Below are 22582 nucleotides of genomic sequence, written 5' to 3'. Positions count from 1 at the left end.
AGGGGAACTGGCCTCAGTCCACACTCTTCTCCTTTCCAAGCCCCACCCCAGGCATCCAGGGACAGAAGTCAGATGGGTTTCTCCCTGGCCCTGTTCTGAAGAAAACCAGGAGGGCCAGTGTGTGGGCTGAGGTTTTACTGTAAAGGACAGAGAAGGGGTTTCAACTGAATCAGGCCACTGGAAAATCAGAACCATGCAAGGGGCGGATATGAGGTTCTGGAAGAGGTCTTGGAAATGAGCAAAACAGAAGCTTTGCCAATTCCACGTTTGGGCAACACCCATGAAAATTACCCTGTTTCAGCCTGGTGGACACTTTGAACCCACCAGGTCCTCAGATCCAAGGCTAATGTCATTTCTGCTCTGTTCCTAGAACTAGGGAGGTCAGAGGAGGACACATGTATCTCCCAGTCTCACATTAGGAAGCAAAAAAGTGTAGAGTGTAGGGCTTTGGAAGAGAATTTGAATCTCAGTCCCCCTGCTCTTAGTGCTGTCCTCTTGGGCAAGTCATTCGACCTCTCTGAACCTTGGTCTCCTCCCCTATTAAAATGATCACGATAACACTATCTTACAGGGTTGTCATAAGGGAGAGCTAATCTGTGCAGAATGCTTAGCCTAGGCCTAGAGTATAGCTGATGCTCAACATATGGTATTAATTATAATCATTTGGGGGTGGTATCAAGGGTTCCTGCTATAGGGCTGAGGATGTGGCTCAGTGGTAGAGCACTTTCCCAGCATGCACAACACCCTGGGCTGATCTCCAATATTGGGGAAAAAAATTATTCCTGTTTACCTGTACATTGGAAAACTGTACTTCTTGGGGACAGAGAGTAGGGCCCCCTAGCTGCATCTTTTGGAGGTGTCACCAATATGCATTTATTAAATGCTTACTATGTGCCTGGCTCCGTACTGAACGTGGAAGACACAGGGAAGTACAAGATCTAGCCAACATACCTTAAAGGTGTTGTATGTCCTCATACAATCAACATTTCTGAGTAGCAAGGGTGATTGTACCCATTTTCCAGAAGACAAAGTGAGGCTCAGAGAGGATAAGATATATTCAACTCAAAGTCACACAGCTGTAGGTATTACAGATGATTCTGAATTCCCCTTTGCCTAACTCAAAGTACAGTGGTTTTTCTAGAGGGTCATGGCTGCCTTTCCTAATCTTGAAGGATCCCAGAGTCAAATCAGGGAGGTGAAGGTAGTACAGAAAACAACCCATGCTAACATGGAAATAGGGTCATATCAGACTCTGAGACCTAAAGGTCATTGAGCTCGAAAATTGCTCTTCTATGCTAATGAGCTAAGAAATGCAATTTCACACAGCATTAGCCTTTTGATTATCAATTTGACAAAAATAATTTTTAATATTAGTCTACTTAGTATGGGCACTGCCAGGAAGCCTCTCTAATGCTGAATAGAATTCCATTTCTAGAACCAGTCAGGCAAGATGGATCAAGAGCCTTAGAGAAGCATATTCCTTTTTATCAGTGATTCCACTGCTAGAGAGATTTCCCAAGAGTGGCTTCATAATTTTGTAAATCAAGATTTATATTCAGAGATGCTCAGTGTAGTATTTAGATCCACAAAAAATTAGAAGTAGCCTAAATGATAACAACAGGGGTGGGCACACTTAAAAATGGATAGACTTCCCCAGGGACTACTTTGTATAATGAATAATCATATTGTTCATGAAACAGTGAAACAAACTGTAGGGACTGCGTTTTTTAACCTTAAACCTGTTAAGCAGACAGTCAACTGCAAAATTTGAGTCTCATTTTGTAAGAAAATGTAAACAGAGGAGTCGCACAGGAGGCCGATAGAATGTTAACAACCATACCTCTACATAATTGTCAGACACTTATAGAGTGTCTACTAGGTATTTGGAGAGCAGAAATGTGAAAATATAAGTCCTGACTCTCATGGAACTTTTATTCTTGGGGCTGCTGAAGGCAACGTGTGTGTGTGTGTGTGTGTGTGTGTGTGTAATTTAAAAATGTTCCCTACATCACATGTATCACTTGGATAATGTACAGTTCAAAAACCAGAAGGAGACAGAAGGGAAAAACTAGGTGCTGATCTGATTGGTTCAGATTGTGAGGACGGGCTTCAGAAAAGTGGCTGCGCAGAGCAGGTTAGCAATGCAGGAGGGCTTCCTGGAAGAAGAACTGGACCCAAAGCCCCGAGCCAGAACAGGTATCCATGTAGGCAAAGTGAGGTGGGTGGAAGCTTGGGCACTTTGGAGCAGGCGTGACCCTGTCACTTTCCTCGCAGGTGGTCTACTTCTCCGCCACGTATCCCTACATCATGCTTATCATCCTGTTTTTCCGCGGAGTGACGCTGCCCGGGGCCAAGGAGGGCATCCTTTTCTACATCACCCCCAACTTCCGCAAGCTGTCAGACTCCGAGGTGAGCTGCACTCCTGGCGGGGCTGCTGGAAGGCACAACCCCGGGGTTAAGAGCAAACCTGATCTGAGCCCCCACTTACTAGTTACCGTCCCTCTCTGATGTGCGCCTGCAAACTGGGGTTGTTGTCAGATACCGCAGGTCTGTGAGCACAGTGAAAAAGACCCCGGGGGGCGGGGGGCGCTGCGGCTGTAATTATTACTGTACGTGGACCATTTTTGATCATTCTGCCCCCAGGTGTGGCTGGATGCAGCTACCCAGATCTTCTTCTCCTATGGGTTGGGCCTGGGATCCCTCATTGCCCTTGGGAGCTACAATTCTTTCCACAACAACGTCTACAGGTGCGAACCCCTTCCTTCCCAGCCACGCCCCTCGACCATCACGCCCACCTGTGGCCACGCCCCCTGGTGGTGGTCTGTGAGGTCCCTCTCTGACCACTTTGCCCTCTCAGTTACTTTCTAATACAGTCCCTCATGATCACCCCTTTCAGTTTCAACCCTTCCCTGACCCTGACCCTTCTGGCTGTACCCTACCCTGGCTTGCTCTGGGACGTGAGCTTCTGGGGTCACCCTAACCTGCAGATACCCTCCCAGGTACCCTCCTTCCGGCCCTGCCCCTGGATAACTGCAGCCCACTAGCCCCACCTTCTTGCCAGCCTCGCTCTCCCTGCTCCCTGACCCCGCCCCTCTGTCTCTCCAGGGACTCCATCATCGTCTGCTGCATCAATTCGTGCACCAGCATGTTCGCCGGATTTGTTATCTTCTCCATCGTGGGCTTCATGGCTCATGTCACCAAGAGGTCCATTGCTGATGTGGCAGCCTCAGGTCAGCACCACACTGTGGAGGGCCCTGGTTGCTGGGGAAGGAGGAGCTAACCCCGCTGGCATTTGTGTTCATTAGGAATACACACTTTGAGCCACCTGGAACGTGACACAAAGTCCCTCAAATTCATGCTTTTGTCTTGGCTTGAAAAATGTTCTCACCACGTGGACTGTGCCTGCTCTGCTCCCTACACAGCTGTCAATGGCAAGGGCCAGAGGATCCCAGGCGACTCCACCGCTTCCCTGCACAAGCAGTGGAGAGAGTCTCACTGTGTGCACTACAGAGGTCCTTGAGACTCAGGGAGGTGACACACAGAACTTGTCCCTTAGAGAACTAGGCTGGTCATGTGTAAAGGAATAGTTCCTGGCTGAGGTTCTCATCTCCCCTATCTTATCTATCTTATCTCCCCTTTGTTCCCCATCCCAGAGGGGTCCCACCACGCAGTGCCCAGACCAGAAATCTCAGAATCATCCCTGACTCTTTCCTCACCCCACAAGCCAGCCCATACCAGGACCAATACTATCCTGCCCCCTGCCTCCTATCTCTCCATCTGCCACCTCTCTGCACCTACATTATCCCTGCTGCTGGCCAGATCATTGCAGTCCTTCATTGGGATGATAGTCACAGTTCCTTACCAATCCTGTTACCTTTGGACCACAGCTTTGGTTCACCCACTCTGTTTCCTAAGTGGCTTACGACACTCACTGAGAAAATGAATGATACAAAGCTTGGAAAGTGAGTGTGTGTGCGTATCCTGTAGGTGCTCAATACCCTTTTTTCTTATTTGCTCTTTCCTCCAACCCACAGGTCCCGGACTGGCATTCCTGGCATACCCAGAGGCAGTGACCCAGCTGCCTATCTCTCCCCTCTGGGCTATCCTCTTCTTCTCCATGCTGCTGATGTTGGGCATTGACAGCCAGGTGAGAGCTCCCCCTTCAGGGACACCCCACCACGTGCAGCCTCCTAAGCCCAGGAAAAAAAAAAAAAAAAAAAAAAAAAAAAAAAAAGAGAAAGGAGGTGACCCCAAGAGGATGACCAAGAATTCCAGACCCCTAGAATATTCCATTGTATGAGACTTTAGGAAACATCTCAGCCAACTCCCCCATTTCCTGGAAGGGAAACTGACGCCCAGAGGGACAATGCCGTCCTGAGTTTGCGAAGTGAGCCAGAGGCAGAATCAGGCTGGATCCTGGGGCCTTCTGGCCCTGCTGTCTCTGTGCTACTGGGCCTCTTGTCTCCTCCTCCAGGGCTAGGCTTTGGGAGGGTTGGGGCTTGGGATTGCTGCAGGTAGCTGACCTCTATTCCCCACTGCAGTTCTGCACTGTGGAGGGCTTCATCACAGCCCTGGTGGATGAGTACCCCAGACTCCTCCGAAACCGCAGAGAGCTCTTCATTGCTGCTGTCTGCATCATCTCCTACCTAATCGGCCTGTCTAACATCACCCAGGTAGGTTCAGTGGGCATCTGACACACACCAGAATGGTCCCAGAGCTGCCATTACCAGCCCATCATATCCCATCTTCCATCTGTGCTCAGTGGTGCTCCATGCAGACTGAGCAATGAGTTAGATGGGGCCCCAGGCTGGTGACAGACACAGGCATGGAGCCAGAAAGTGTAGGAAAAAGCTAGAGAGGGCAGCACCTCACCTGTCCTGGGCACCAGTATCTGCTTCCTGGAGCTGAGTTGTGAAAGGCCCTCATTAATGAGATAATCAAGTTGGAATTGGACCTTTGAGGTTGACACTACCCAAACCTTCCTTTCGTTATCACTTTTCTTTTTTTTAATTGATGTTAATGAAGAATGTGCTCTGTAGTCAAGGCCCTTCCAGTCTTGTTGGGAGATAGACACATAACAGGTGAATTGTACAATAACTATAAATGGCTTTAAGACCGTAAGCTCAGCTTCGGGGACTCATCTGTGATCCACAGACCACCCCTGGGTCTAAACATGGTTCTGATCCAGAGTCGTTGTTTCCCCATTCCTACACTCACGTGTATTTGCTGAACACCTACCATGGTGTGTGACTCTGGAAATGCACATTAGCATGATGGGCACTGCTGTGTCTGCTCTCTTGGAGCTTACATTTTGGTAGACAAGACTGACACACAAATGAGATGATTCCAGAGAGTAAATACCATGAGAAAAGGGGATAATAGGATAGAAAGTGACCAGCAGGGATGAGTGGGACTGTACTTGGAACATGGTGGTCAGAGAACGTTGAGCTGAGATTTAAATGGTGAGAAAGAGCTGGGCATAGGAGGATCTAGGGGAAGAAAGCAGAGCATGTGCAAAGACCAGGAAGTGGGAATGGGCTTGGGAAGCTTGATGGACAGGGAAGAGGTCATTATAGTGAACCCTGAGGGAGTGAAGGCAGTGGATGGGGGATGCAGAACTAAACCATGCCAGACCTTAGGGGCATTTGGATTTGAATTGATATCTCACATATTTATGTTATATCATTGTCTTCTTTAAGCCAGAGAAGGTTTTAAGCAGGAAAGAGGCATGACTGATTTTCTTTATAGAAAAATAGCTCTAGTCATCTAATCCTCATTCTGCCCTCCAGCCCTACCAGAAATAGGGCATCTCTCTCTACCACCTGGACATTTTCTTCCCAATCCCCAGAAACTGAACATCCTCATCCTGTCATGCTCAAAGGGCCCTTAGTCCTCGCTCAAATCTACCCTTGGGCTTTCTTGCTGCAGTGCAGCCTAATCCCAACCTCTCCAGGGTCCGGGGCTTGAGTACACTGAGTGCTGGCTCGGGGGAAGTGGATCTGCACTCACCTTCTTTTCCTCTTGCAGGGGGGCATTTATGTCTTCAAACTTTTTGATTACTACTCTGCCAGTGGCATGAGCCTGCTGTTCCTCGTGTTCTTTGAATGTGTCTCCATTTCCTGGTTTTACGGTGAGCATCACCCCTCTTCTCTCATTCATTCATTCCTTTCTTCAATCATCTCTCAACAACACAGTTTGAACACCACCTCCCTTTTCTCCGCAGTAATTGACTTAGTCTTCCCAACCATTCAGTGAGATTAGCACAGGAGGCCCCCATGTTTAGGAGATTTGAAAAGAACAGCCAAATAAATTCATTTCTAATGGGAGCCAACATTTCTCCACCCAGTAAAACCATGGAAGAAGAGACTGTGAGGGATGTCAAATGGGAGGGACATTAAGAATAGGGAAGACACATTTTCTTTCTTTCTTTTTTTCTTTTTTCTTTCTTTCTTTTTTTTTTTTTTTTTTTTTAGCAGGGATTGAACACAGGGGTGCTTAACCACTGAGCCACATCCCCAGCCCTTTTTGTATTTAATTAGAGACAGGGTCTTGCTAAGTTGCTTAGGACTTTGCTAGCCTCAAAATTGCAATCCTCCTGCCTCAGCCTCCTGAGCCACTGGGATGACAGGGGCATGCACCACCATGCCTGGCTGGAAGACACATTTTCTAAGTATCCTTTTCTTGGTAGATATCTTCACATTCATGTGTCTTGCTTTCTTACTTGCTGTAGGGATTCAACTATTGAAAAATGCTTCAATAATCATAGCGTTAGTTCCTTGTTCTGGACGAGGAAATTGGGGCTCAGAAAAGTTAGGTGATTGACTTCTGGTCACAATGCAAGAAAGTAGTAGAACTGGACTTTGAACCTGCAGTCCCACAGCTCATCCACCCCTCCTGCTTTTGCTCTGAATATCTCAGGTGTCAACCGATTCTATGACAATATCCAAGAGATGGTGGGCTCCAGACCCTGTATCTGGTGGAAACTCTGCTGGTCTTTCTTCACCCCCATCATCGTGGCGGTAAGGACAAGGCTTGACCGGCCCATTAGGATGAGGCTAGCCTGGGTCTAGAGACAAAGCAACTCCAGAGAGAAATTTCTGTGGGCAAAGGCAGGAGGAAGGGGCCCTGGAACCCCTTTTCCCTACCATTTGTTGAGTACCTGCTCTGGGACCTGACATCACCCTCATGTCCTCAGTGAAACAGGCATCACTGTGTCACTCCACCACCAAGGGAACCGGGGCTCACCCAGCCAGCCTCACTCGGCCAGTTGGTGCTGGGGTTCAAAGCAGCTCGGCTTGACCCAGAAGCCCAAGCTCTTGGCACCAGGAGGCCTATTGCTTTCAGCTGCTCTCATTCCCTCCCACGAGGAGGAGCTGAGGTCCAGGTGGCCTGAAAGAAGCCACCCCAGGTCCTTGAAGTGGAGGCTGGGCCACTGTGTACCTTGTGCCTGCACAAGGGCACCCAGTCTTGGCAGGCAGGGAGCTGACACCTAACCCTTGCTCTGGAGGGAGGGGCCCCCCTTTCTTATGGGTTTTCTCAGAGGACATGACTTCCCACTGGCCTCTCCAGAGAGGGTGTATTTTCTTTCATTCTTTTTTTTTTAAATATGTTTTTAGTTGTAGATGGACACAATATCTTTATTTATTTATTTTTAATGTGGTGCTGAGGATCAAAAACCCAGTGCCTCCCACATACTAGGCAAGCACTCTACCACTGAGCTATAGCTGCAGCCCCAGCCCAGAGGGTGCATTTTCTATTATGCACAAAGGCATCTTGTGTATAAGCAGTGGTCTTGGGTACAGGACTCCCAGGATGCTGGGCCTTTGTAAGGGTCAGCCCTGGGAGCGGGGCAGAGGGGAGTGAGTCAGTTGGCTTGAAGGTCTAGGGAGGAGCCTTGATTGGTCTGGGTGACTGACTGCTCCCTCTCCTCCACCCTCCTCAGGGGGTGTTCATTTTCAGTGCTGTGCAGATGACTCCTCTCACCATGGGAAGCTACGTTTTCCCCAAGTGGGGCCAGGGTGTGGGCTGGCTCATGGCTCTGTCTTCCATGGTCCTCATCCCGGGGTACATGGCCTACATGTTCCTCACCTTAAAGGGCTCCCTGAAACAGGTAAGTGCTTTCCTACACTTAGAATTAATTGCTAGTTCTCTTCTCCCTCTGTACTGGACACAGCCTGAGGCCTTGTGGAACACAAAGTCTAGCTGTGGAGCCCAGACAAGTCATGAGAGTGTTAGAGGGTCATCACTGGGGAATGGGATGGGAAGGAGATGGGAGCAAGTAGCCCTACTTAGACCTTTCTGGCTTGAGGAGGATTAGAGAAGGCTTCCTGAAAGAGGGGAGATCTGAAGAAAGACCAAACAGCAACAGAAGCGAAAGAATATTTCTAGAAGGGGAAGGGGAGGGAGGAGAAGAGAAGAAGCATGTGCAAAGATCCGGGGGTATAAACTGCATTTGGTGAACTTAAGGAAGATCCATTAGCAGCAGGGAAGAATGAGGAGGAGTGGAAAGAGCAATAAGAGATGAGGTTGGGGATGTATGAAAACCAGGTCAGATCATGAAGGGCTTTGAAAATCAGGACAAGAACTCTAGATTTCATCCTGAGGGGTCATGAGGAGCCTGTAGGGCTTTGGAGCCAACAAAGGGTGGGCTCAGGTTTACTGAGGGCTTTTCTCTAGATCTCATTTGTGGGCTTGATATATAGGAAATGTAGTCTGATTCTCAAGGAAAAGTACATCATCAACCCCATTGTTACATACGGGTTGAGGATCCCTCATCTAAATTGCTCAAGACTAGAAGTGTTTTGAATTTCAGAAATTTGGGGGGTTTTGGAATATATGCATATATAGATATAGATATAGGTATAGATATAGATATATAGATACATAGATATATAGATATCTTGGTGTTGGGATCCAAGTCTAAATGTGAAATTCATGTAGGTTTCATATGCATGTATTCATAGACAGAACCTGAAGGTGATCTTATACAACATTTTTAGTGCACCTGTGCCTTGTCTTCGGCCTGTCACATGAAGTCAAGTGTGGAATTTTCTACTTGTGGTGTGACATCAGTGCTCAAAAAGTTTCAGATTCGGGAGCATTGCCGATTTCAGATTTTTAGATGAGTGAAACACAAACTGGTCCCTGCCGGGTCTTGTTGAATTGCATTGAATTCCTGAGTAAAGTCAGGCACTGCTGGAGGTGCACAGGGAAAAGAGACCCTGGTGGGATATGTGCAGGCAGAACTCACTTCACCCAGGAGGAGAGATGAGCAGAACTTAGGCCCAGTCAAGTGGTTCCCCTGGAAGCTTCCAGGGGGAGCTCCACTGCCAAAGGCTTGGGGAAGATGAGTGGCGGGTGGTGGTCCAGACCCTGAGTTGCTGGGCCAGCCTCCCCTTTTCACAGATGGAGAAACTGAGGCCCCAAGCTGGGAAGCTGCTTACCCAGCCTTTGCAGTAAGTTCTTAACAGCACCAGGGCATGCAGCCCTTTCTTCTGACTCCAAGTCTGAAGCTTTTGTCTTCCATGATCCACTGCAGAGCCCCAAAGGGTAATTGGGTCTTGAAATGGCAGAGAAACCAAGGGAGTGCATTGGAAAACACAGCCCATGCAAAGGCCCAGTGGTGGGAAAGGCGAAGGGTCAGGGTATCAAAGCTGACAGGGCAGAGCTGCAGGGGATGTGTGCAGTAAAGGCAGCCAGGGATTCATCCACTCAGCAAATAAGCAATGTGCCAGACCCCATTGCTTATTTGGGGACACCGCCATGAACAATACAAACAAACTCTGCCCTCATGTAGCTGACAGTCTAACAGAGGAAAATGAACAATTAACAAAATAAGTAGAAATGAGATAGGAGTAAGTACCATGGAGAAAAAAAATAAGTAAGTGAGGAGACAAAACACTTGAGCTCAGAGCTAAGGAGGTAGAGAGCAAGCTGCAGAACCAACGGAAAGGAAGGATGTGCCTGGTAGAGATAGTGTGTGCAAGGGCCCTGAGGCAGGAGCATGCCTGGTGTATGTGAAAAATAATGTGGCCAGAGGATAAGTGAGGGTGGAGAGGGAGAGGAGGGAGCAGCCCATCCCCCACTATCCCAGCCTCATGCCTCCCTCACTGGTACCCACAGCGCATCCAGGTGATGATCCAGCCCAGTGAAGACATCGTCCGCCCAGAGAATGGTCCAGAGCAGCCCCAGGCCGGCAGCTCAGCCACCAAAGAGGCCTACATCTAGGGGCGCAGGGCCGCTCGCCGACCGAACACTGTCACCCCCCAACCTGGTTGAAGGCGACCACCACTTGATGACTGAAGATACCTTCTATCTCCACCTACCTCAAGTGGCGAGTCCAGACTCCATCACCACACCAAGAGAGGGGCGGTGGGGGGGCAGTCAAACCCCTGGGCGGGCCCTGCCATGGACCATGTAACCCAGTGGCTTCCAGCATACGGCGGGCTGGTGACCTTTCTCATCGGGGCCCCATAAGCATCAAGCGGTCCGTTGACATTTGTAACTGCCGTGGTAGCTCATTTTTATCCCGCCAGTGAGTGTGAGCCGGCGAGGCCATACACACACACACTCCTGGCTTTTAGTCGTATTCCTGACTGTTTTATTGCCGAACCCTGTGACTGTTATCTTGGACTTTGCAGGAGGTCGGTTCCACCAGACGCTGTTCTGGTCACAGGACAGGGCATTTTGTATCATGGGGACTGCCAGGGAGAGTTTACTTTAGGTGGCAGGGAGCCAGCGGAACTCTGACTTTTCTTTTTTCCTCCTTCCCGAGGCAGCTGGACAAAACAACAACCCCCAAAGACCTCAGTTGTATGTATTCCCAGAGCTGCTTCACGAGTAGCATGCACAGCATCCCTTCTTTCCCGAGGGAATAGACATCTCTGCATCTCCATGTCCCTGTCCCTGTCCTTGCCAGCCAGGCAATTCTGATTGGACCTGGGCCAACTACCATCTAGGCCCCAGAAGGACCCACTTGCTGGGGCAAAAAAAAAAAAAAAAAGTGCCGCAAGCACAATTCATTTCTTTTGATCAACATTCCTAGGAAAACTCGAGGTCCCCCTGGGGACATTCCCCAATTAGAATCTCTAGTTTCTCTCAAGCAGCCCAGTTTTACGTAGCACAAAAACCACTGCAGAGTTGAAATCAAGGTGAAGGGTGTGTCAGAGGGTCGAGACCATTCCAATTGTCCTTCCGTTTCCCTCTTAAACTGTCACTCTCACTGCCAACCCCGTTCCAAGCTGCCACCTCCTCTCTTTCCTGGAATTTCCTCAGCAGGGGTCTCCTCACTGCCACTCAAATCTACCCAGCCCATGAACCAACCAAGGAGCCAGTATGAATCCAGAGACTCCACCCCAGCCCCACCCCCAGATGCCCAGACGATGTGCTTCCGAGATTTAAAAGTGCTTCATTGGGAAGTGTTATTTATTCCTTTCTGGAATTTTGGCTCCATGGTGCTGGCAGCGAAGCGAGTGAAGACAGTGTCTGGAAAGTTCCAGCAGCTCAGCCTTTTGCATTTGCCAGGAAGATGGGTTCCCATGTAGCAAAGCGTATGTCGTGCCCCGTAGCTCCTTAGCTCGTTAGCTGTTTTATTATGACTAATCCTTAATAACTATGATAAATAACTGTGACTGTGGGTTTTTTTAATCTCTTGTCATTCTCATCTGAAAGTGACCAGCATACCAGTTCTTGCAATAAGGTATTACCCTCAGAGTATTAAGCACATTATTGTAGAGAATAATAATATGTATGCACCTAGAAATGCACACACATGCACACTCATCCTCACGTGTGGCACATAGGGTCCCATGTGATGTTTTGTAGGAAATCTACAACCTTCTCCGAAGGTTGTGTGTAAAAATAGTCTCATTGCTAAGGCATCCCGGATGCCGAGTGGCAAAGCCATGTTCAAGCTGCATATGTATTAAGTCCTAGGTTTAGAATGAAAGGACCCTGCACTGTGTCTCCTGGTCCCAACCCACCCCATCCATGTGTGAGTTCCTTTAGCATAAGCGCAGGGAGGCTTCTAACCTTCTCTTTGTTCTTCAATGTGAAACTGAGACCAAGTCTTTCTAAGCATATGTAATGTTTGTAAGCAATTTTAACTAAGATGTTTGGCAAGAAATCCCCTAACTGATTTCCATCCAAACTTACCTTATAGAGCACAATAGTATAAGTGTCGTACATTTACTGTGAGAACTGTGAATATGTGCAACTTTTTTTCTTTTTTCTTTTCTTTTTTTTTTTTTTTTCTAGTACTTGCCCTGGGGGGGGAGATATTGTATTATCATATATGCTTTTTTTTGCAATAAGGATTTATTCTCAGAACACCAAGTAAATCTATCTCTATATAAAAATATATGTAATATATACATATTCAAACTATATACAGAGCCTGTTTTAAAAAAAATTACAGTATTATTTAGTATAATTATCTGTTCTATGGACCAAATGTAAAATATTTATAAATGAAGATACATTTTAAATGTCTATAAATGGTGTCATAACCAGAGCACGGGCGTTATGTACGCTTCTAAGAATTTAGAGGAAAAATAATAAAGGTTCTATGATATACAACATCAGACCTTCAAATCTTTTGAGGGCGGGAAGGATAGCCTCTAATCAGAGCAAAAGCACAAACATACAAAATTGGTTTTATTCCCCCCTAACAGGGAGAGATTTGGGTTCAAAATTCAGTAAAATGGAACTGCACTTCCCCATAGTCTTAAAATCAGTAGACAGAAAATGACTCTGAGCTATATAAAGGAGGGGCATTTGGTCAACTAAATAAAGATCTAAAACTGAAGGAACTGAAGGATGGTAGTAGCATGCTTAGTTAACAATGATGTTTGTTCACTCATGAAGTCATTCCTCAAAATTTTTAATTTTTTTCAATCTTATTTTGAAAAATGTGACCTCTACAGAAGGGTCGTAAGAATAGTTCAAAGGATGCCTGTATATGCTTCATCCAGATTTTCCAATTGTTAAGATTTACACTCTCTCTCCTCTCTATCAGACAAGGTTCAGCCTGGAAAGGGGAACCGCTATAAATATTATGGAATAGAGATTTGTTACAGGGACAAGACCTTAGACAATTGTGAGACACAAGAGTCTGAAAGGGGAATTTGGGGGATCAGAGCAAATGTCCCCTACGTTCCTTGCCACCTCTTTTGCATATTGCCTTCAAGATGCCGAATGAATACAGAATTCCACTAGGTCCACAATGCAGGTGAGTCGAGCAACACTCAAAGTTAGGATGTGGTAAGCATGTTATGTCCACAAAGAGTTATTGGGGCCTCCCCAGAATCCTGAGAGGTCACACTCTCCATTGGAATCAAGAACTTGCTTCCAACTTGCAAGGCAGTCTAAGAACCATAACAACCAGGGAGCCCTCTGATATCCTCTTTTTATGCAAGTGCTATGGTTTGGATATGGTTGGAGAATATACCCCAAAGGTTCATGTACTAGAATCTTGGTCCCTTAGTGTAAAGAGGTGGAGCATAGTGGAAAGTGACTAAGTAATCGGGAATGTCACCTTTTTCAAAAGGAATTAATGTCATTCTCATGGGAACCTTATTATTTCTCCCAAGAGGGTTATTATAAAAGAGCAAGGGCTGGTCCCTCCCCAGTCTCTGGTTTTCTGTCTTGCTGTGTGATCTGTTCTTTCTTATCTGCTCCTACCATGATGCCAACCACCATGAAGCTCTTACCAGAGCTAGCACCATGCTATTTGAACTTTTGGCATCCAGGACTGTGAGTTAACTAAGTCTCTTCTCATTATAAGTTATTTAGCTTCTGGTTCTTTATTATAGCAAGGAAACACACTAAAACAGCAAGTTACTTCTATGTAACTTTTACACTGAAAATGATGGCATATCAGTGAAAAAAAAGAAAAGAGGGCAACCCACACTTTATTTTTCTGACTTATCAATTAGCCAAAGGTAATGAGTGCTGGCACCATGTGTGCCTGTCAAGAAGAGTAACTTAATTTTGTGTAACATTTCACTGCTCTCCTAAGAATGAAATACACATTCATGTACAAGCTTTGAAACACATATACTGTAATTCACAAATAATTTAAATGATCTCATATCCGCATTTGCATATTGTAAAGATGAACTGGAAGCATTATGATACCAGTTTAAATTTTCCTTTATTTAGAACACTAAATAGCAAATAAAGAAACACTAAGCTCAAGGCAGAGAAAGACCATGGGCGGAAAGAAAGTTTTATAGTTGGGTACCTGTAACAGCAATTTTTCCCCTTGCTTTTGAAACAAGATGCCCCGCACTTACCTTTTGCACTGGATCCTGCAATTTATGTAGCTGACCCAGGGAAGATTCTAGGCAAGAGTTACAGTTTCAATCTTCACGGTCTTCCAGTCTATCGAATTAAAGGCTTGATATCCAACCCCAGGCTTTAGTGGTGCAACCTTTAAGAGGCAGGGCCTAGTGGAAGGAAGTGAGGTCACTGGGGGGGGGCGTGTCCTTGACGCCCATCAGGGTCCGCCCCTTCCTGTCCTCTTCTCACTTTCCGGCCTGGAGGCGTGGCTTTTCTCTGCCTTGCTCTGCCGCCACGTTGCGCTGCCGCCACGTTGCGCTGCCGCCATGTTGCGCTACGTTGCCTCAGGCCCAAGGCCGTGGTCGTTCTTAAACCTTTGAAACCGTGAGTCAAAACACACTTTTCTTCCTTTATGTTGACATTTTTAGGTATTTTGGTTCCAGCGGTGGGAAGGTAACACAGGCAGGGCTCTGGGTAGCTAACACCTCTGTCCGTCAGCTGGGGCGAGCAAAGGTAGGCTGGACAGCTCTTGCGGCTCAGGGAGCATGTCTCTCCCTGCATGGGACGCCTGAGAGCCCCTGAGTAAGGTTTTTGCTTCACTTCTGCGGCCCAGAGTGTGGGCAAAAGTTCCCACTGGTGGTTTCTCACCTAGAGCCCTACAGAGAAGGGGATTCTGGGAAACGTTTTCTTTGGGGCAGGAGTGGGGTGGAGGGATATTGGGGTTGAACCCAGGGGAGCTTTACCACTGGGCTACACTTCCGGGGCCTTTTGTAGGTGTGTGTGTGTGTAGTTTTAAGTTGCTCCGGCTGAACTCAGAAGTTGCCATGCACCTGCCTCAGGCTCGGTGTCGCTGCCATTACAGGCATGTGCCACTGCACTTGGCTGGGAAATGCAATTTTTTTTTTCTAGCTCATTTTTAAAATTTTAATTAAAAATCATAAATTTACATAGGGTAATGTTGTTTGATTCATTCTGTTATTTTTTTCCCTTCCCCCCACCCCTCCCACCCCTTTTTTCCCTCTATACAGTCCTTCCTTCCTCCATTCTTACCACCCTCCTTATCCCTAATCCTAAACCTAACCCTAACCCTAACCCTAACCCCTCCTACCCCCCCTTATATGTCCTCATCCGCTTATCAGCGAGATCATTCGTCCTTTAGTTTTTTGAGATTGGCTTATCTCACTTAGCATGATATCCTCCAATTTCATCCATTTGCCTGCAGATGCCATAATTTTATCATTCTTCATGGTGGAGTAATATTCCATTGTATATATATATGCCACAGTTTCTTTATCCATTCATCTACTGAAGGGCATCTAGGTTGGTTCCACAATCTGGCTATGGTGAATTGAGCAGCAATGAACATTGATGTGGCTGTATCTCTGTAGTATGCTGATTTTAAGTCCTTTGGGTATGGGAAATGCAATTTTAATCTTAGTTTTCCTTCTCTGTCCTACACAGGCACAGCAGAAGTTTTATTTATTGTTACTTCTTTGCAGGGGAGGGTATAGGGATTGAACTCAGGACTGCTGGACCCCTGAACCACATCCCCAGCCCTATTTTGTATTTTATTTAGAGACAGGGTCTCACTGAGTTGCTTAGCACCTCGCTTTTGCTGAAGCTGGCTTTGAACTCATGATCCTCCAGCCTCAGCCTCCTGAGCTGCTGGGATTATAGGCGTGCGCCAGGCACCCAGCTTATTGTTACTATTTTGCTAAGCCATTCGGGAATAACTTGCTGACATTTGTACCTGCACCTCTAACAATGAGCCTATCTTCTCCAAGCAAGAACATTCCATTACATAATAGGGATTGGTTGGAAAATTCAGAGAAACTCATGCTGCAGTAGTTCTATTGTCTAATCTACATTCTGTGTCCAATTTTTAGACTTGTCTCAGTAAAGTCCATGATAGTGATTTGTCTGACCCACTGTCTAGTATCACACATTGCACTGAGTTGTTGTGTCCCTCACCAGATATTTTTTAGAATTGTTTAATTTGTTCTTTTTAGATATACATGATAGTAGAATGTATTTTGACATATTATTACATACATGGAATATAACTTATTCTAATTAGGATCCCATTCTTGTGGTTGATTATGATGTGGAATTACACAGGTCCTGGGCAGATATTTTTGAGACTTATTATCTGCCACACAAAATGGACACAGCCTCATGAACTGGAAAAGGATTAATCTGGCAACTCAGCCCTTCTTCCCCAGCTCCCCACTACTGCCACCACTGCACCACTTCTCTAGTCTCTGAATGAAAAGTAGCAAGACCTCTCTCTCTCTACCACCCTCTGCTCTTACCTGAAACAAAAGCCAGAACATTGTTGTGGGCATTTAAAACAAAAATTGCCCCTCCCCAGCAAACAGAGTGTTAAATTAAAGAATGTGGGCATTAAAAAAAAATCCCCCCCAGAGTAAACAAAGGTTTAAATTAAAGAAACCACCTCCTAGGCTCACTGTCAGGCATCTATCATCTGCATTTGCCTGCCTCTCGCCTGTCCATCGCCTGCCTTACTCCTATCCATCACCCAACACTCGAGGTTCACCTCCCGTCATCCGACAACAGTCAGCAAACTGATCGCCAACCACCAGTGGAGCACCAGCTGCCTGCTGCTGCCTGGAAGTTCACTGTCACAGTACCTGCAGGTTTGATTACACGTGGCTGCCACCATTTTGAGACAACAGCCAGGCCCCATAGGACCCCTGGCCGGACTGACTGAGCCCCATCTCCAGGATCCCTCAGCCCGATCGATCACTCCCTGCCTCTGGGGCCCTCACATCGACTGACTGCTCCCTGCTGCCAGGACCCCCAGACCAACTGACTGCGCCCTATCACCGGGACCCCAGATGGACTGATTGCACCCGGCCTCCAGGATGCCACAACCAAACCAAACACACGGAACCTCCAGGACCCCTGCCGGACCGAATGCATCCTGTCTCTAGGACCTCCAGCTGGCCACGTCCACCCCAGAGCTGCAGCTCCCCATTTGCCAACACATTTCGAAGCCAGAGCAGCCATCTTGGATAATCCTGAAAGCTGTAGCTCTGATCTTTGGGTGGGGCAAATTCCATCCTGAGACGCCTGCTGGAGGCTTGAAGCTCATTGTCAGGTACTTCTCATGCATCAGGCTACGGAACACTGGGAGGTTTCATTAGTATATGACTGCTATACAGTAGATTTGCGTTTTTCTCCTTTTTAAAAATAATTTGTTTTTATTTCTTTACTTTTCTTGCTCTCTTTTCCTTTTGTTCACCTGTTCCCTCAGAGTCTCTTTCTCCCTTTTTTGCATACTACCATCCAATTTCTTTTGATTACGCCCTCACCCTTTCTATTTTCTAGAACTTCTGTATATTCTTTTCTTATCCCATTAACAGCCACATTCTACATCCCTCTGCATCCTCTTTGTCCTCCATTAGAAACTGCAGACCTTATTGCAAACCTGTTTGCTTTACCAAAGATAATATTTGAACTCTCTTTGTTTATTATGACAATTTTTTTATTGTCCCCATAGGGGCTATTTGGTCTAGGATTGCATAGTGTCTGATTTGGGCACTGCTAATATTGATCTCCCCTTAAAGAAAGGGTTTTGGAAACCTATAGAGCCACTTTAAGCCTATAGGGGGAAATCTGCAATACCCCAGATCTGCACTGCTACAGGGGAAGATACATGAACAACATGAAAAAACAAGGGAAGAAAATGATCCAAACAAATCTAGATTCTATAGTAATAGAATCCAATGACAGTATGTTAGAAGAAATGTCAGAAAAGGACTTCAAATTACATATGATTAAGATGATTCACGAAGCAAAGGATGAGATAAGAGAGCAAATGCAGGCAATGAATGATAATACCAATAAGCTGAAAGAGCACCTGCAGGAAGCAAAAGATCATTTCAACAAAGAGATAGAGATTCTCAAAAAAAAAAAACAAAAAACCAGAAATCCTTGAAATGAAGGAGACAATAAACCAAATAAAAAACTCAATGGAAAGCATCACCAACAGACTAGACCACTTGGAAGACAGAACCTCAGACAATGAAGACAAAATATTTAATCTTGAAAATAAAGTTGCCCAAACAGAGAAGATGGTAAGAAATCATGAACAGAATCTCCAAGAACTATGGGACATCGTGAAAAGACCAACTTTAAGAATTATTGGGATTGAGGAAGACACAGAGATACAAACCAAAGGAATGAACAACCTATTCAATGAAATAATATCAGAAAATTTCCCAAGCCTGAAGAATGAAATGGAAAATCAAATACAAGAGGCTTACAGAACACCAAATGCACAAAATCACAACAGATCCACACCAAGACTCATTATAATGAAAATGCCTAACATTCAAAATAAAGACAAGATTTTGAAGGCCGCGAGAGAAAAGCATCAGATTACATATAGGGGGAGACCAATACGGATAGCAGCCAACTTCTCAACCCAGACTCTAAAAGCTAGAAGGGCCTGGACCAACATATTTCAAGCTCTGAAAGAACATGGTTGCCAACCAAGAATCCTATACCCAGCAAAACTACCCTTCAGATTTGAACATGAAATAAAATCCTTCCATGATAAACAAAAGTTAAAAGAAGTTACAAATAGAAAGCCTGCACTACAGAATGTTCTCAACAAAATATTCCATGAGGAGGAAATGAAAAACAACAATGAAGGTCAGCAAAGGGAGGAACTACCTTAGAGAAAAAGCACTCAAAGGAGAAACCAAGCCAACTTAAAAACCAAAAATAAGCCAAATGACTGGGAATACAAATTATTTCTCAATAATAACCCTGAACATTAATGGCCTAAACTCATCAATCAAAAGACATAGACTGGCAGAATGGATTAAAAAGAAAGACCCAAAAACATGCTGCCTGCAAGAGACTCATCTCATAGAAAAAGACATCCACAGACTAAAAGTGAAAGGATGGGGAAAAAACCTACCATGCACATGGGCTCAGTAAAAAAGCAGGGGTTTCCATCCTTATATCAGATAAAGTGGACTTCAAGCCAAAGTTAGTCAGAAGGGATAAAGAAGGACATTTCATACTGCTTAAGGGAACCATAAATCAGGAAGACATAATGATAGTAAATATTTATGCCCCAAACAATGGTGCATCCCTGTACATCAAACAAATCCTTCTCAATTTCAATGGACCACAACACAATAATTCTGGGTGACTTTAACGCACCGCTGTCACCACTAGATAGATCTTCCAAACAAAATCCAACCAAAGAAACCATAGAACTCAATAACAGAAACAATAACCTAGACTTACTAGACATATATAGTTTATTCCATCCATCAATGAGTGAATCCACTTTCTTCTCAGCAGCACATGGAACCTTCTCGAAAATAGACCATATGTTATGCCACAAAGCAGCCCTTAGGAAATACAAAAAAATAGAGATACTGCCTTGTGTTCTATCAGATCATAGTGGACTGAGAGTAGAATTCAATGACAAAATAAGAAAGAGAAATTACTCCAACACTTGGAGACTAAATAATATGCTATTGAATGAAACATGGATAACAAAAAACATCAGGGAGGAGATTAAAAAATTCTTAGAGGTCAATGACAATGATGATACAACATATCAAAATCTCTGGGACACTATGAAAGCGGTACTAAGAGGAAAATTCATTGCATGGAGCACATTCCAGAAAAGAATGAAAAGTCAACAATTAAATGACCTAACATTACAGCTCAAAGCCCTAGAAAAAGAAGAACAGAATAACAGCAAAAGTCATAGAAGACAGGACATAATTAAAATCAGAGCTGAAATCAGTGAAATTGAAACAAAAAAAAACTATTCAAAAAATTGACAAAACAAAAAGTTGGTTCTTTGAGAAAGTAAACAAAATAGACAAACCCTTAGCCACACTAACAAAGAGAAGGAGAGAGAACACTCAAATTACTAAAATACATAATGCAAAAGGAAATATCACAACAGACACCACTGAGATACAGAACATAATGAGAAGCTACTTTGAAAATCTGTATTCCAACAAAATAGAAAGTACTAAAGAAATTGACAAATTTCTAGAGACATATGCTCCTCCCAAACTGGACCAGGAGGACATACACGATTTAAACAGATCACTATCAAGCAATGAAATAGAAGAAGCCATTAAAAACCTACCATCCAAGAAAAGCCCAGGACCAGACGGATTCTCAGCTGAGTTCTACAAGACCTTCAAAGAAGAACTCATTCCAATACTTCTCAAACTATTCCAGGAAATAGAAAAGGAGGGTACCCTACCAAACTCATTCTATGAAGCTAATATCACCCTCATACCCAAACCAGGAAAAGACACATCAAGGAAAGAAAATTTTAGACCAATATCCTTGATGAATATAGGTGCTAAGATCCTCAACAAAATATTGTCAAACCATATCCAAAAACATATTAAGAAAATTGTGCACCACGATCAAGTGGGGTTCATCCCTGGAATGCAAGGATGGTTCAACATTCATAAATCAATCAACGTAATCCATCATGTCAACAGACTTAAGGATAAGAATCATATGGTTATTTCAATTGATGCAGAAAAAGCGTTTGACAAAATACAACACCCTTTCATGCTCAAAACGGTAGAAAAAATAGGGATAGTAGGAGCATACCTGAATATTGCAAAGGCTATTTATGCTAAGCCCATGGCCAACATCATTCTTAATGGAGAAAAACTGAAACCATTCCCTTTAAAAACGGGAACAAGACAGGGATGTCCTCTTTCACCACTTCTATTCAACATTGTCCTCGAAACTCTAGCCAGAGCAATTAGGCCGACTAAAGAAATTAAAGGGATATGAATAGGAAAAGAGGAACTTAAGCTGTCACTATTTGTGGATGGCATGATTCTATATTTAGAGGATCCAAAAACCTCCTCCAGAAAACTTCTAGACCTCATCAATGAATTCAGCAAAATAGCAGGCTATAAAATCAACATGCATAAATCTAAAGCATTTTTATACGCAAGCGATGAAACAGCTGAAAGGGAAATGAGGAAAACAACTCCATTTGCAATAGCCTCAAAAAAAAAAATAAAATAAAATAAAATGCTTGCGCATCCATCTAACCAAATAGGTAAAAGATCTCTGCTGTGAAAACTACAAAACCTTGAAGAAAGAAATTAAGGAAGACCTTAGAAGATGGAAAGATCTCCCACGTTCTTGAATAGGCAGAATTAATATTGTCAAAATGGCCATACTACCAAAAGTGCTATACAGATTCAATGCAATTCCAATTAAAATCCCAATGACATACCTCACAGAAATAGAGCAAGCAGTCATGAAATTCATCTGGAAGAATAAGAAACCCAGAATAGCTAAAGCAATCCTTAGCAGGAAGAATGAAACAGTGGGTATCGCAATACCAGAACTTCAACTATACTACAAAGTGATAGTAACAAAAACAGCATGGTATTGGCACTAAAATAGACAGGTAGATCATTGGTACAGAATAGAGGACACAGACACAAACCCAAATAAATATAATTTTCTAATAGTAGACAAAGGTGCCAAAAATATGCAATGGAGAAAAGATAGCCTCTTCAACAAATGGTGCTGGAAAAACTGGAAATCCATATGCAACAGAATGAAACTAAACCCTGTCTCTCACCCTGCACAAAACTCAACTCACAATGGATCAAGGACCTTGAAATCAGACCAGAGACCCTGCATCTTATAGAAGAAAAAGCAGGTCCAAATCTTCAACATTTTGGCTTAGGATCAGACTTCCTTAACAGGACTCCCATAGCACAAGAAATAAAAGCAAGAATCAATAACTGGGATAGATTCAAACTAAAAAGCTTTCTCTCAGCAAAGGAAACTATCAGCAATGCGAAGAAAGAAATCTTTCTTTGGGAGTGGGAGAAAATCTTTGCCACTCATACTTCAGATAGAGCACTAATCTCCAGAATCTATAAAGAATTCAAAAAACTCTACTCCAAGAATGCAAATAATCCAGTCGACAAATGGGCTAAGGAAATGAATAGACACTTCACAGAAGAAGATCTACAAGCAATCAACAAACATATGGAAAAATGTTCAACATCTCTAGTAATAAGAGAAATGCAAATCAAAACCACCCTAAGATTCCATCTCACCCCAATTAGAATGGCAATTATCAAGAATACAAGCAACAAGAGGTGTTGGCGAGGATGTGGGGAGAAAGGTACACTCATACATTGCTGGTGGGGCTGCAAATTAGTGCAGCCACTCTGGAAAGCAGTGTGGAGATTCCTTAGAAAACTTGGAATGGAACCACCATTTGACCCAGCTATCCCACTCC

The 22582-nt window shown here is 44.6% G+C and overlaps 1 protein-coding gene across 1 annotated transcript in view; it reads left to right on the top strand.

Moving 5' to 3' along the window:
• The window catches only part of SLC6A1 (solute carrier family 6 member 1), a 42969-nt gene extending 31891 nt beyond the window's left edge, over positions 1-11078 (top strand). The window contains exons 8-16 of the mRNA XM_079122606.1: positions 2275-2409; positions 2644-2747; positions 3106-3230; positions 4035-4147; positions 4542-4673; positions 6028-6130; positions 6919-7019; positions 7943-8110; positions 10123-11078. Coding sequence (XP_078978732.1) covers positions 2275-2409; positions 2644-2747; positions 3106-3230; positions 4035-4147; positions 4542-4673; positions 6028-6130; positions 6919-7019; positions 7943-8110; positions 10123-10227 — 1086 coding nt within the window. The 3' untranslated portion in view covers positions 10228-11078. The remainder of the gene's footprint in view (positions 1-2274; positions 2410-2643; positions 2748-3105; positions 3231-4034; positions 4148-4541; positions 4674-6027; positions 6131-6918; positions 7020-7942; positions 8111-10122) is intronic.
• Positions 11079-22582: the final 11504 nt, after the last annotated feature.

This window comes from Sciurus vulgaris (assembly GCF_902686455.1).
Source record: "Sciurus vulgaris genome assembly, chromosome: 19".
Taxonomy (NCBI): domain Eukaryota; kingdom Metazoa; phylum Chordata; class Mammalia; order Rodentia; family Sciuridae; genus Sciurus; species Sciurus vulgaris.
The sequence above is the reverse complement of the archived record's forward strand: the minus strand, read 5'-3'. Positions and strand labels throughout refer to the sequence as shown.